This window comes from Eleutherodactylus coqui, chromosome 6 (genome assembly GCF_035609145.1).
Source record: "Eleutherodactylus coqui strain aEleCoq1 chromosome 6, aEleCoq1.hap1, whole genome shotgun sequence".
In the NCBI taxonomy this organism is placed as follows: domain Eukaryota; kingdom Metazoa; phylum Chordata; class Amphibia; order Anura; family Eleutherodactylidae; genus Eleutherodactylus; species Eleutherodactylus coqui.
Genome location: NC_089842.1, coordinates 239,340,854 through 239,353,441, shown reverse-complemented (window position 1 = coordinate 239,353,441; position 12,588 = coordinate 239,340,854). Strand labels below are relative to the sequence as shown.

General features: G+C 44.3%; 1 protein-coding gene across 1 annotated transcript; it reads right to left on the bottom strand.

Moving 5' to 3' along the window:
• Positions 1 to 5,519: 5,519 nt before the first annotated feature.
• On the bottom strand, positions 5,520 to 12,007 carry LOC136571920 (olfactory receptor 5AR1-like). The gene is made up of 2 exons (XM_066572538.1): positions 11,752 to 12,007; positions 5,520 to 6,475 (listed from the first exon to the last, which is right to left on the bottom strand). Exons 1-2 carry the CDS (start codon positions 12,005 to 12,007, stop codon positions 5,520 to 5,522), a joined length of 1,212 nt encoding a protein of 403 aa, XP_066428635.1.
• Positions 12,008 to 12,588: the final 581 nt, after the last annotated feature.

Sequence of the window (12,588 nt, the reverse complement as noted above, 5' to 3'; positions counted from 1 at the left end):
AATTCTTTACAGAAGAGTGGGCCTGGTTGGCAGACATCTGCCAGGTCCTTGGAAAGTTTGAAGAGTCTACCCAGATGGTGAGCGGCGATGCTGCAATCATTAGCATCACTATTCCTCTGCTATGCCTCTTGAGAAGTTCCCTGCAAAGCATAAAGGCAGACGCTTTGCGCTCGGAAACAGAGGCGGGGGAAGACAGTATGTCGCTGGATAGTCAGAGTACCCTCATGTCTATATCTCAGCGCGTTGAGGAGGAGGGGGAGGAGCATGAGGAGGAGGGGGAAGAGACAGCTTGGCCCACTGCTGACGGTACCCATGCTGCTTGCCTCTCATCCTTTCAGCATGTATGGCCTGAGGAGGAGGATCCTGAAAGTGATCTTCCTAGTGAGGACAGCCATGTGTTGCGTACAGGTACCCTGGCACACATGGCTGACTTCATGTTAGGATGCCTTTCTTGTGACCCTCGCGTTAGACGCATTTTGGCCACTATGGATTACTGGGTGTACACACTGCTCGACCCACGGTATAAGGAGAACCTTTCCACTCTCATACCCGAAGAGGAAAGGGGTTCGAGAGTGATGCTATACCACAGGACCCTAGCGGACAAGTTGATGGTAAAATTCCCATACGACAGCGCTAGTGGCAGAAGGCGCAGTTCCGAGGGCGAGGTAGCAGGGGAGGCGCGGAGATCAGGCAGCATGTACAGCACAGGCAGGGGAACACTCTCTAAGGCCTTTGACAGCTTTATGGCTCTGCAGCAAGACTGTGTCACCGCTCCCCAGTCAAGGCTGAGTCGTCGGGAGCACTGTAAAAGGATGGTGAGGGAGTACGTAGCCGATCGCACGACCGTCCTCCGTGACGCCTCTGCCCCCTACAACTACTGGGTGTCGAAGCTGGACACGTGGCCTGAACTCGCGCTGTATGCCCTGGAGGTACTTGCTTGTCCTGCGGCTAGCGTCTTGTCAGAGAGGGTGTTTAGTGCGGCTGGGGGAATCATCACGGATAAGCGTACACGCCAGTCAACTGACAGTGCCGACAGGCTTACACTCATAAAGATGAACAAAGCCTGGATTTCCCCAGACTTCTCTTCTCCACCAGCGGACAGCAGCGGTACCTAAACAATACGTAGGCTGCACCCGCGGATGGAAGCATCGTTCTCTATCACCATAAAAACCGGGGATTTTTTAGCTTCATCAATCTGTGTATTATATTCATCCTCCTCCTCCTGCTCCTCCTCCTGAAACCTGACGTAATCACGCCGAACGGGCAATTTTTCTTAGGCCCACAAGGCTCAGTCATATAATTTTTGTAAACAATTTTTATACGTTTCAATTCTCATTAAAGCGTTGAAACTTTCACCTGAACCAATTTTTATTTTAACTGAGCTGCCTCCAGGCCTATTTACAAATTAAGCCACATTAACCAAGCGATTAATGGGTTTCACCTGCCCTCTTGGTTGGGCGTGGGCAATTTTTCTGAGGTACATTAGTACTGTTGGTACACCAATTTTTGGGGGCCCTCGCCTAGAGTGTAATCCAATAAATTTTTTGCCCACCTGCATTACAGCTGACGTCACCTCAGCTGTGATGGGCAATGCAATGGGATACATTTATGTACCGCCGGTGGGTTCCAGGGAGCCACCCATGCTGTGGGTGCACACGGAATTCCCATTGCGGAGTTGTACCTGCCTGTGACTATTTATAAAAAACCTCGGTCTGACTGGGGTATGCAGACACCATGACAGAATGAATAGTGTGTGGCACATAGGTTCCCCATTGCTATGCCCACGTGTGCAGCTCCTGATGGCGGTGGCACAGGATTATATTTCTCATTGCTTCTGTACAGCATTGTGGGCTATCGCCCCGCCCCTTTTAAAGAGAGTCGCTGCCTAGCCGTGCCAACCCTCTGCAGTGTGTGCCTGCGGTTCCTCCTCATGGCAGACGCACTTATAAATAGACATGAGGGTGGTGTGGCATGAGTGCAGCTGAAGGCTACGCAGGGACACTTTGGTGTGCGCTGTGGACACTGCGTCGTGCGGGGGGGGGGGGGATTGGGCAGCATGTAACCCAGGAGAAGTGGCAGCGGAGTGTCATGCAGGCAGTGATTATGCTTTGTTGGAGGTAGTGTGGTGCTTAGCTAAGGTATACATTGCTAATGAGGGCTTTTCAGAAGTAAAAATTGTTGGGAGGGGGGGGCCCACTCTTGCCACTATTGTGGCTTAATAGTGGGACCTGGGAACTTGAGATGCAGCCCAACATGTAGCCCCTCGCCTGCCCTATCCGTTGCTGTGTCGTTCCCATCACTTTCTTGAATTGCCCAGATTTTCACAAATGGAAACCTTAGCGAGCATCGAGTCGCCCATTGACTTCAATGGGGTTCGTTATTCGAAACGAACCCTCGAGCATCGCGATAATTTCGTCCCGAGTAACGAGCACCCGAGCATTTTGGTGCTCACTCATCTCTAGTGACTACCCACTACAGTCTTTTTTTCACTGCGAAATTCGCGTTTTTTTTCTGCAGGGGTCTATGGGACTTGTAATGTTAAAATCGCGATCGCGCAAAATCGCAATTTACAGCGAAATGGCAATGTTGCGCGATCACGATTTTAACATTACAAGTCCCATAGACCCCTAGAGGAAATAAAACGCTGTGAATTTCACAGTGAAAAAAAAAACTGTAGTGGGTAGTCAGCCTAATAGATAGCATTTCAGAGGCATTGCACCATCTGCCATTTGCATACCATTCTTCTATACTACATATATAGGGCTTGAAATATATTGCCTGTCACCTTGATAACTATAGAACCTATAGCTCTATACTTAAATTACAGAGTGTTTTAAAATTAACAATAATATTTAATGGATAATGGTGATCAAGGAAAGTTAAAAAAACGTTTCAAAAGTTAAAGCTCTATCACCCCTCACCGATCATCCTCCCCTTACCTTCCCCAGCTTTGTGCATATGCCCACCAGCAAAAGAAGCCAAGGAGGGCCCAGGAAATTTAAAATCTCCTTGCTCCCAGCTACCAAAGGATCAAAATACTGCAGGGTGAAAATACTTATGACACCCTCAGTGAATGCATTAAGGGTTATATTTTTTAATGGTGTCATTTGTGGGGATAGCTATCATTCTGACATCTATGAGCCTTAACAATCTTGGCTTGGTGTAGAAAAAACAATGTTCCTCAAAATTTTAATAACCAATGTTTAATCTGCACATTTCCTAAATGGTTAAATAAAATCTAAAGTTTCTCAAATGTGCTTCCAGAATAAAGTAAATAGAAGGAAATATGTATCTAATCAAAAATTTGTATAGTATGTTTGCACATATTTGACATATTGCAGTTGAAAATGTGAAAAACATTACAATTTTTTCAAATGTTTCTCAATTTTGATGCTTTTATTAAATATAGACAAATTCTGTCAGCCTATTATTATGACCTAAAAGAAGTGCAATATGTGGTGAAATAACAGTGTCAGAATTACTTAGATATGCAAAATCTTTACAGAGTTATTCTATGTTAAAGTGACACATGTCAGATTTCAAAAGTGTGGCCTGGTCATTAAGGTGCAAACAGGCATGGTCACTTAAGGGTTAATAAAGATGTTTACGCTCTTTGGGAGGGTTCTTTATTCTAGTGAAAATGGGAATAAACTCTATTAAAGAGACAATACTTTACATATCAACTGCAACGCTAAGTATACATTTCTGCTACAATCCAAAATATGCTTGCTCATCTCTCAGCATCTCTTGCCAACATATACGTCTCCTGTACATCTTCCTGGCAGCAGTAAGACACATGACAATCAATGTCTTCATACTGCGACATAACCACTACATAGATCATCATACTTCATGGTCATAGACCCCAACCTCAAATGTTTCAGAGAAACAGCATCCTTATCCACAGAACACAATACATGACATAGACATTATGTTACGATCGTGTGGGCAAACTAAGCACGGGGCCCACACGATCGTACCTCCTGTGGAGCTGTGCTGCTAGGAAACTTAAAGGGGTCGTCCCGCGCCGAAACGGGTTTTTTTTTTTTCAACCCCCCCCCCCGTTCGGCGCGAGACAACCCCGATGCAGGGAAGTAAAGAAAGTTTACCGGAGCGCTTACCTTAATCCCCGCGCTCCGGTGACTTCAATACTTACCGCTGAAGATGGCCGCCGGGATCCTCTGTCTTCGTGGACCGCAGCTCTTCTGTGCGGTCCACTGCCGATTCCAGCCTCCTGATTGGCTGGAATCGGCACGTGACGGGGCGGAGCTACACGGAGCCGCTCTCTGGCACGAGCGGCTCCATAGAAGACTGCTGAAGACCCGGACTGCGCAAGCGCGGCTAATTTGGCCATCGGAGGCCAAAAATTAGTCGGCACCATGGAGACGAGGACGCCAGCAACGGAGCAGGTAAGTATAAAACTTTTTATAACTTCTGTATGGCTCATAATTAATGCACAATGTATATTACAAAGTGCATTATTATGGCCATACAGAAGTGTATAACCCCACTTGCTGCCTCGGGACAACCCCTTTAACACTACAGATTCCAGCAGCACATGTAACACATTACTAATATCCAGAGGTCGCCACATTAGAAAACTGGTGGCTCACAATACTGGATGCCCTGCTGTTGAACTCAGAGCCACTCTGCTGTTGGTCTGGAAACTGCTGCTGCCAAATCATAATCCCAAGCTATTTGTGATAACTTTCAGGGTGGGTTGGAACTGCTGCTACTCTGCTTCCTCTGCCCTGTGTTGCACCGCTGACTGCAGTGATGTAGCTACCTTTCTATTATTAGCAGGTGCCTGTAGCACCAAAATCCTCTCCTGCATGTGGGCAGGTCCTAGCCCTGTTCCTTTCTGTATGGTGGGAACTGGGTCTCCACAGCACTGACACACTAGTCCTGCCAGCACTGCATCCACAACAAGGTGCCATGCTCTTCCTTTCAGGTCCCCATTCCCTGCCGCTGATCTTTGACAACAGGGCGGGGCTAAGCATATTTATTATTTTTTGAGACACAGGAAAGTTTGTGGGTGGTAACAAGATACAATTATCTTTCCTCTGCACTTGGCCCACCAAAATGTTGAAACTAACCTGCATGTGAGCGTCTTTGGCTATTAGTTGCCTTCCCTTCAACAATCTCACTGATGGCACTAATACAATACCCGAGATAGATCTAAAGCTGGTGAGGATCATAGGTCTCTGTGGGCTAGGCAAAGGGGTGATATCCAATTTACATTGGAAGTTCCTGACTGCTCGTGTACTGCCTGCTTCTGTAAAATTTCCACCTCTTGTTATTGTTGGTAATTTCTTTTTTATTGGAATCTATCTTCCAGTGTTAATACCCACTCAGCTGGTAGTCCAGTAGTCTGATGACAACATTAAAAAGTATCTCCTTCATCAAAGGGCATGTGATTGAAATGACTGACAGGAATGGTCAACTAGAAGCTCAATGAAATTGGGGAAAAGAAATTTCACACTGTTCAACTTTCCTGTTTTTCATATGTAAACATCATATTAAGATGTTTGTAAACATAACCTTGATTGGAGAACATTTTTAAATAGATTCTTCCTTATGGTTCCTTTGACATCCTTATTTCTGACACTGTAGATAATGGGGTTTAGCATGGGTGTCACAGCAGAGTAGAGGATGGAAATAGCGTTGTCTATGTCAGGAGAGGATTGGGAATGTGGACGTAAATATAAAAGCATAATGGTCCCATAGTAGAGAGTCACCACAATGATGTGGGAGGCACATGTGGAGAGAGCTTTATACCTTCCATCAGAAGAATTGATCTTCAGGATAGTAGGCAGAATATGCATATATGAAATCAGAGTTAAGAAAAACGATAAACTAGCAAAGGCTCCCGCTGAAATATACATTGCTACCTCGTGAAGCCAAGTATCACTGCAAGATATTTGTAAGAAGGCAGGTACCTCACAAAAGAAGTGGTTGACATGGTGGGAATGGCAGAAAGACATCTGGAAGGTGTAAATCACATGTATCATGGAGTTGATGAAGCTTGCTATCCATGATGCAGTGGCCATAGAGATACACATCTTCTTGCTCATGATGGTGTTGTAGTGCAGAGGTTTACAGATGGCAGCAAATCTATCATAAGCCATGATGGCAAGAATGAGACATTCTATAGCCCCAAATGCCAAATGAAAGTGCATCTGGATAGCACATTCCAGTAAGGAGACGCTAGTATCCTTAAATAATGTGTTCTTCAGGATTTTAGGGACCACAGTGGTAGAGAGGCCAATATCAGTGACAGAGAGATTACTAAGAAAGAAGTACATAGGAGTCTGGAGCTTTGGATTAATCCTCACCATAATGATCAGAAGAAGATTTGCTATCAAAGTTATCAAATACATCCCCAAGAATGCAAGGAAGCCAAGAACCTCCAAGTAAGGAACAAATGACAAACCAAGGAGAAAAAATCGGTTTGAAGAGGACTGGTTGAACATTTCTATAACAAATAAAGAAGAACCTCACATGGACAAGAATTGGAAATGGAAGCTTTATTTATTGACTTAAGTAACTCTACAAGCTTGAGTTATGGGTAATGAATTTGAGCATTATGTAGTCATATCATAATCTTTCCATCAGTGGTCATCTTTAAGAATAGTTACAAAAACATTGTTCATGGTGGCATCCTACATTTCCTCGTAGATCTCTACTTCTGAGGATAATGTAGTTTGACAAGTAATATGATTCTCTATAGATGCTAGAAATCTAAAGTAGAAGCCAGTTGTCTCTGAGCCATGAAAAAACAATGTTAACATTTACCAGTGAACAGGGAATATCCTTTATTTTCTCTTTTATGTATGACATAAATATATAGATTTATAGGGAAGCTGTTTTCTAATACATGGCACTCCAGAGACATTGTACTATCTCCAATTTGCATACCATTCTTCTTTTCTACATACATTGGGCTTGAACTATTTCGGCTGTCATGTTGATACCTATAGAACCTATAGCCCTGAACTTAAAAAGCAGGGAGTGTTGTAAAATAAACAATAACGCACATTTACCTCTTAAAATAGCCACGTGTCAGAACTTGAATCTGCGATTTATTGTGTTTGAGGCAATGTCCCTGCTAATTGAGCTATTCAGCATACTCTACAGCTCCCCTAAATCCTAGTACCTTGTTCCTCATCCCTTGTGCATGTATGCCAGACTTCATTACTCTGTCCCGACAGATTTGGTAGCTGAGAATCAGGAGATATCACTGGGGACTGCGGTGACCAGTCCCCAGGCCCGTGATCGCCGTTATCCAATGGATAATGCCGATCATGGAAATGTGAAAAAAAGTTTAAAAAAATGAAAGTTTCAGCTCCCCTCATAGGTCAGATCCATGAAGGCAGCTGAAAATACTCACCCTTGTTCTCCGCGATGTGCCACGGTGATCTGGACCTGCCGCAGGCTTTTGCACATCTGCCGATGTGGCACGCATGCACAGAAGGCCGGAGTGCCTGGCTAATTAAAAATCTCCCTGCACCCGACTGTCAAAGATAGAAGAGTGCAGGAATATGTCACCTGGGGCTGCTATATGTGGTTCCTGGTCACTTGATTGCTTTATCCATGGGATAGCAATGATCATGTAAAGTTAAAAAGTTTTTTTTTTAAAGTTTAAAAAGTAAAAGTTTCATCTCCCCTTATGGATCATATCCATGGGGGGAGATGAAATTACATACCGAAGGTACCCAGATTTGTCCCCAAATCAGATCTTTATCCGCAGACCTATCTCAGCTTCGGCCCATATCCCCGTCGGCAAAATGGTAGACGAATGCACAAAAGTAAAGAATTGTCCAGTAAATGTAAAATCTCCCTACACCTGAGATCCTGGAGATATCACGGGGTGCTGCAGTATTCAGTTCCTGGTTACGAGATCGCCATTATCCAATGGAAAATGGTGATCATGTAAAAGTTAAAAAAATAGTTGAAGTTTCATCTGCCCTCACAGATGTGATCCTCCTCCATGGACCTTCCCGGCTACCAAAAGTCGCCGGGAGCCTGGAACAGTGACCGGTGGCCTTGCTGAGAGGTCACATGGTACAAAAGGTTAGCAATATACCTTAGTCCAGTCTCACATGACCAGACAGAAATTGTGGATTCCTCATGCTTTTGATCTGCAGTAATACGCGGATCAATCGAATGCATTGGTTTATAGAATTCCGCTCAAATTAGCTGGTCGGAATTACATAATCCACTCGCATAAAACAGAATGCCGTATGTTCTCTTTTACATTGAATCTCCGCAACATAGAGCCCATTGCACTGTACGGTTGCGGATAAACCCATAGCCCAAATGCAACTACATTGTGTATGGGCTGTGGGTACCTGCACCATCGCTAAGCAACGGCACGGGAAATGCAAACAAAAAAAAGCTGTACTGTGCATGACCGCCTGCATTTTAATGCCCCGATGTGCCCATCCCAATTGGGCCTTTGTAACTACCCCTGTCTTCGGACATACAACACAGTTTATATAATTACTTTTATCTAAGATTTAGGGAATGCCAAAAAATGGGGGTGTGGGATTATTTTTAGGGAGACAATTTTTTTTCTGCACAAGTGAGCAATTTGGCCTGGAATTTATTCAGTTGTGCCCTGAAATCCAATGGGTGCTCCTTTCATTATAGGCCTAGCCATGTGTCCTGTAAGTAGATTGGGGCTACAATGGGTATTTCTTGAACACAGGAGATACAGGGGGATTCATTTTGGGGTAAAAATTCTTCATTCATATGTGTGCTATACGAAAAAAAAAGTTTTTAAATTGACACAATTGACCAAAAAATGAAAATCGTAATTTTTTTCCTTCTGCTTTGCTTAGATTTATTCAAAAACTGTAGAGTAAAGATACACAGTACACCCCTAGATGAATTCGATAAGGGGTGTACACGTGGGCAATGGGACCTAAAGCACCTTCAAGAAAATGCCTGTTCTGAAAGCCACCGGTTGCTACTCTCGGTTTGGGCCCCGTTGTGCATACAGGCATAATATGAGGACCACAAAAGGTAGGTTTCTTAATACAGGACGAACAGGGGGATCCATTTGAGATGCAAGTCTTCATTTATATGTGTGCTGTACAAAAAAAACCTGTTTTTTAAATGACACCATTGGCAAAAAAATTTAAATCATATTTTGTTTCCTTCTGCTTTGCTTAGATTCTTTAAAAAACTTTGGGGTAAAAATACACAGTACACCCCTAGATTAATGTGGCTATTTCTGGGGGTTCTCTATCGTTTTGGCCACTCAAGGGGCTATGGGGCCTAAAATGCTTCAAGCAAAATGTCTGTTCTAAAAGCCACTGGCTGCTCCCTTCATGTTGGGCCCCATTGTTCATACAGACATAATATTATGGCCACAATGGGTATGTTTCTGAACACAGGACAAACACGGGTATCCATTTTGGTGTGTAAATTCTCAATTTGATGTGCCCTACAGGAAAAAAAACTGCATTTAAAATGACATATTTGCAAAAATATTATTTAACTGGGACAAGAAAGGTCCAAATTATATTGTAAAGCTTGTCACTGTTTGGACCCTAAAACTTAACTTTTAATAATTATAGAAACTGACACACATACATGGGACACACAAAAATAAGGAATGTATTAAATGTATACTCTAGGATACTTCTCACTGGCTTACGTAAGTAAATATCAAATATGGACCATTAAAAAACCTTTCTTCTGCGCTCTTTACTGTGCATCTTTTGCTCTTTTGCTCTTCCGAGCAAAAGATCCACAGTAAAGAGCGCGGAAGAAAGGTTTTTTATCTTTGAATTCTAGTTATTTCCCCATTTGGGTTTGTATACCTTTTGGGGCTTTTTCTTCCTGCTCCCCTCCTTAATCCTGAAGGATATCTGAGGATCTTCATTTATTACAAGCAAACCGGGACCATCGGTGCAAGTGGGGTGTCCCCCTTACATTCCTGGGACCCTGCTATGCACCAGGTGAGTTAACCCCATACACATTTCGGCATATTGTGTGGTGGCGCGGATCGCTATTCTTTAAATATCGACCATTGTTATATGTCCTGAATTTTAATGGGTGTGTTTGGTGCCACTGTAGGTAAACCCAAATAAAGGGGACAATACTAAACAATGTTGATCTTCTCACTGAGGTGTAAGGGAGTTTATTTTGACAGTACACTACAACAGGCAGGAATAACCCCCCAATGAAGTGTCAGTCAGTTATAGATCCTAATCGTGACCAGGACAGAAGACAACTCTGCCGTGACATTAAATCAGGTATAATGAACTTAATAGGTCTAGTTTGGTCCAACGCATTTCGCTCCACTCAGGAGCTCCTCAGGGACCTGAATCTGCCTCGATGATATGCCTCTATAAGTATCCTTAGTCATTAGTTTTAAAATGGGGGGCATTTGTGGGGGTATCTATCATTCTGACATCTATGAGCTTTTGAAATCTTGGCTTGGTATAGGAAAACAAAGTGTTCCTCAAAATGTTGATAATCAATGTTAAATTTGTATGTCCCCTAACTGGTTAAAAAAAAAAGCTAACATTTTTCAAATGTGCATCCAGAATAAAGTAAACAGATGGAAATATATATCTTATCAAATATGTCTATCGTATGCTTGCACATATTTTAGATATTGCAATTGAAAATGTGCTGCAGCGCCTTGAGCTACCGACTGAAGGCGACATGCTCACAGATGGTAATTGAGAGGTGGAGGAGGGTGGGTTGGAGGAGGTGGCATAATAAGCAGGAGAAACCATGACCGAGGTAGGATCCGCAATCCTTGGTGTTAGTAACACATGAGCGGACCCAGGGTCAGACTCAGTCCCAGCCTGCACCAGGTTAACCCAATGTGTCATCAGTTGTCCACGTGTTGGTGGTTAAATGGACCTTCCCAGTAACTGCGTTGGTGAGGGCACGGTTGATATTCCATGACACGTGCTGATGTAGGGTCGGGACGACAGAGCAGGAAAAATAATGGCGACTGGGGACGGCCATCACCATAAGGTTGCGGAAAGCCTCAGTGTCTTCCAGCCTATATGGCAGCATCTCCAGGCTCAGCAGTTCAGAGATATGCATGTTTAGCGATTGTGCATGTGGATGGCTGCATATTTGCACTTGCGCTCAGTTTGTGTTATGGACAGCTGAACGCTGCTCTGGGACACATTGGTGGAGGCAGTGGAGGACTGTGCAGGTGAAGGGGTGTGCGCAGGGCGGGAGACGCTCGTGCCTGCGTCCTGGAAGAGGGATTACATCTCAGTGCCAGCATGTGACTGTGCATGCTGGTAGTGGTGAGGCTGGTAGTGGTGGCTCCTCGGCTGATCTTGGTGCGGAACAAGTTTCACACCACTGTTCGTCGGTCGTCCGCGCGCTCCTTATAAAACCTCCAGATCTTTGAACACCTAGCCCTCTGCATGGGAGCGTGCCATGAGGAGGGGCTGTGGGGAAGAGTTGGGGGATTACTTGCTCTGGCCCTGCTTCCCCCTCTGGCCGCCCCACTGCCTCTTCCCACCTGTTCTCGTGCTGCACTTGCCTCCCCCCCTGAAGCACTGTCTTCAGTAGGCTTACCAATCTAGGTGGGGTCAGTCACCTCATCATCCACCAGCTCCTCCTCTGAATCCCCAGTCTGCTCCTCCCTCAGACTTACTGCCCTAACAACAACCTCACTGACAGACAATTGTGTCTCATCATCATCATCATCATCACCATCAACAAATACCACTTAAGACACTACTTGGAAGTCCCCAACCTTATCACTCTGAGACTGTGAAAGGTCCAAATTTTGGCCATTGGTCACGATAAGCTCCTCAGCTTGCTTATGAACTGTTGTTTGTGACACAGGGAAGGGACCTGAGAACAGATCCTGTGAATATGCCTGTTCTGAATCTCTCTTTTTCCTGGAGTGACCAGGCTGGGAGAAAGGAAGAGCAGACTTAGGACTCAGAGATCCAGTCCCTTGGCTAGCGTGAGTGGACTGCATGGAAGACTGGATGGTGGATAAATCACTATCCATGTTATCACCTGATCGCACTGTTGTGGTTTTAATAATGGTCTACCACGCGGACCTACAAAATATGAGATGAGGCTAGGGAGCATAGATATGCAGCGTTCTACTTCTCCCTCAGCAGCAGGCACTATTTAACACGCCCAGGACCTCAGCCTCTGCCCACACCCTCATTCGGATTCCCACGTTCGCGTCCACATCCTCGTCCTCGACCCTTACCCCTAGTCTTAATCATGCTGTATAATGCACTGCGTCAAAATGCTACACAAAATGGAAGGTATTTTGCTATGCTTTAAGCCAAAAATAGACAGTGTAAAATGTATACAGTCTTGTTATATAGTGAGGATCAAGAGGACACACCCTGGGGTAATTTGCATACACTATAGCAAAAAATATACAGTGAAAAATGTGTACAGTCTTGTTATACAGTGTGGATCGACAGGAAACACACTGGGGTATTTTGCATACACTATAGCAAAAAATAGTGAAAAATGAGTACAGTCTTGTTCCAAAAACAAATAAAAAAATGAAAAATGAAAGAAGTTTTGTTAGTTCCTATATAGTCTGTGTACACCTGTAGCAGTATACTG

What these genes read in the sequence shown, in the direction of transcription:
- LOC136571920 (XM_066572538.1), bottom strand. Translation starts at nt 12,007, where the DNA reads ATGGATAGTGATTTATCCACCATCCAGTCTTCCATGCAGTCCACTCAC. An exon ending in GGACCTTTCACAGTCTCAGA is followed by an intron (nt 6,476 to 11,751) that starts GTGATAAGGTTG and finishes TATTTGTTATAG; the next exon opens with AAATGTTCAACCAGTCCTCT.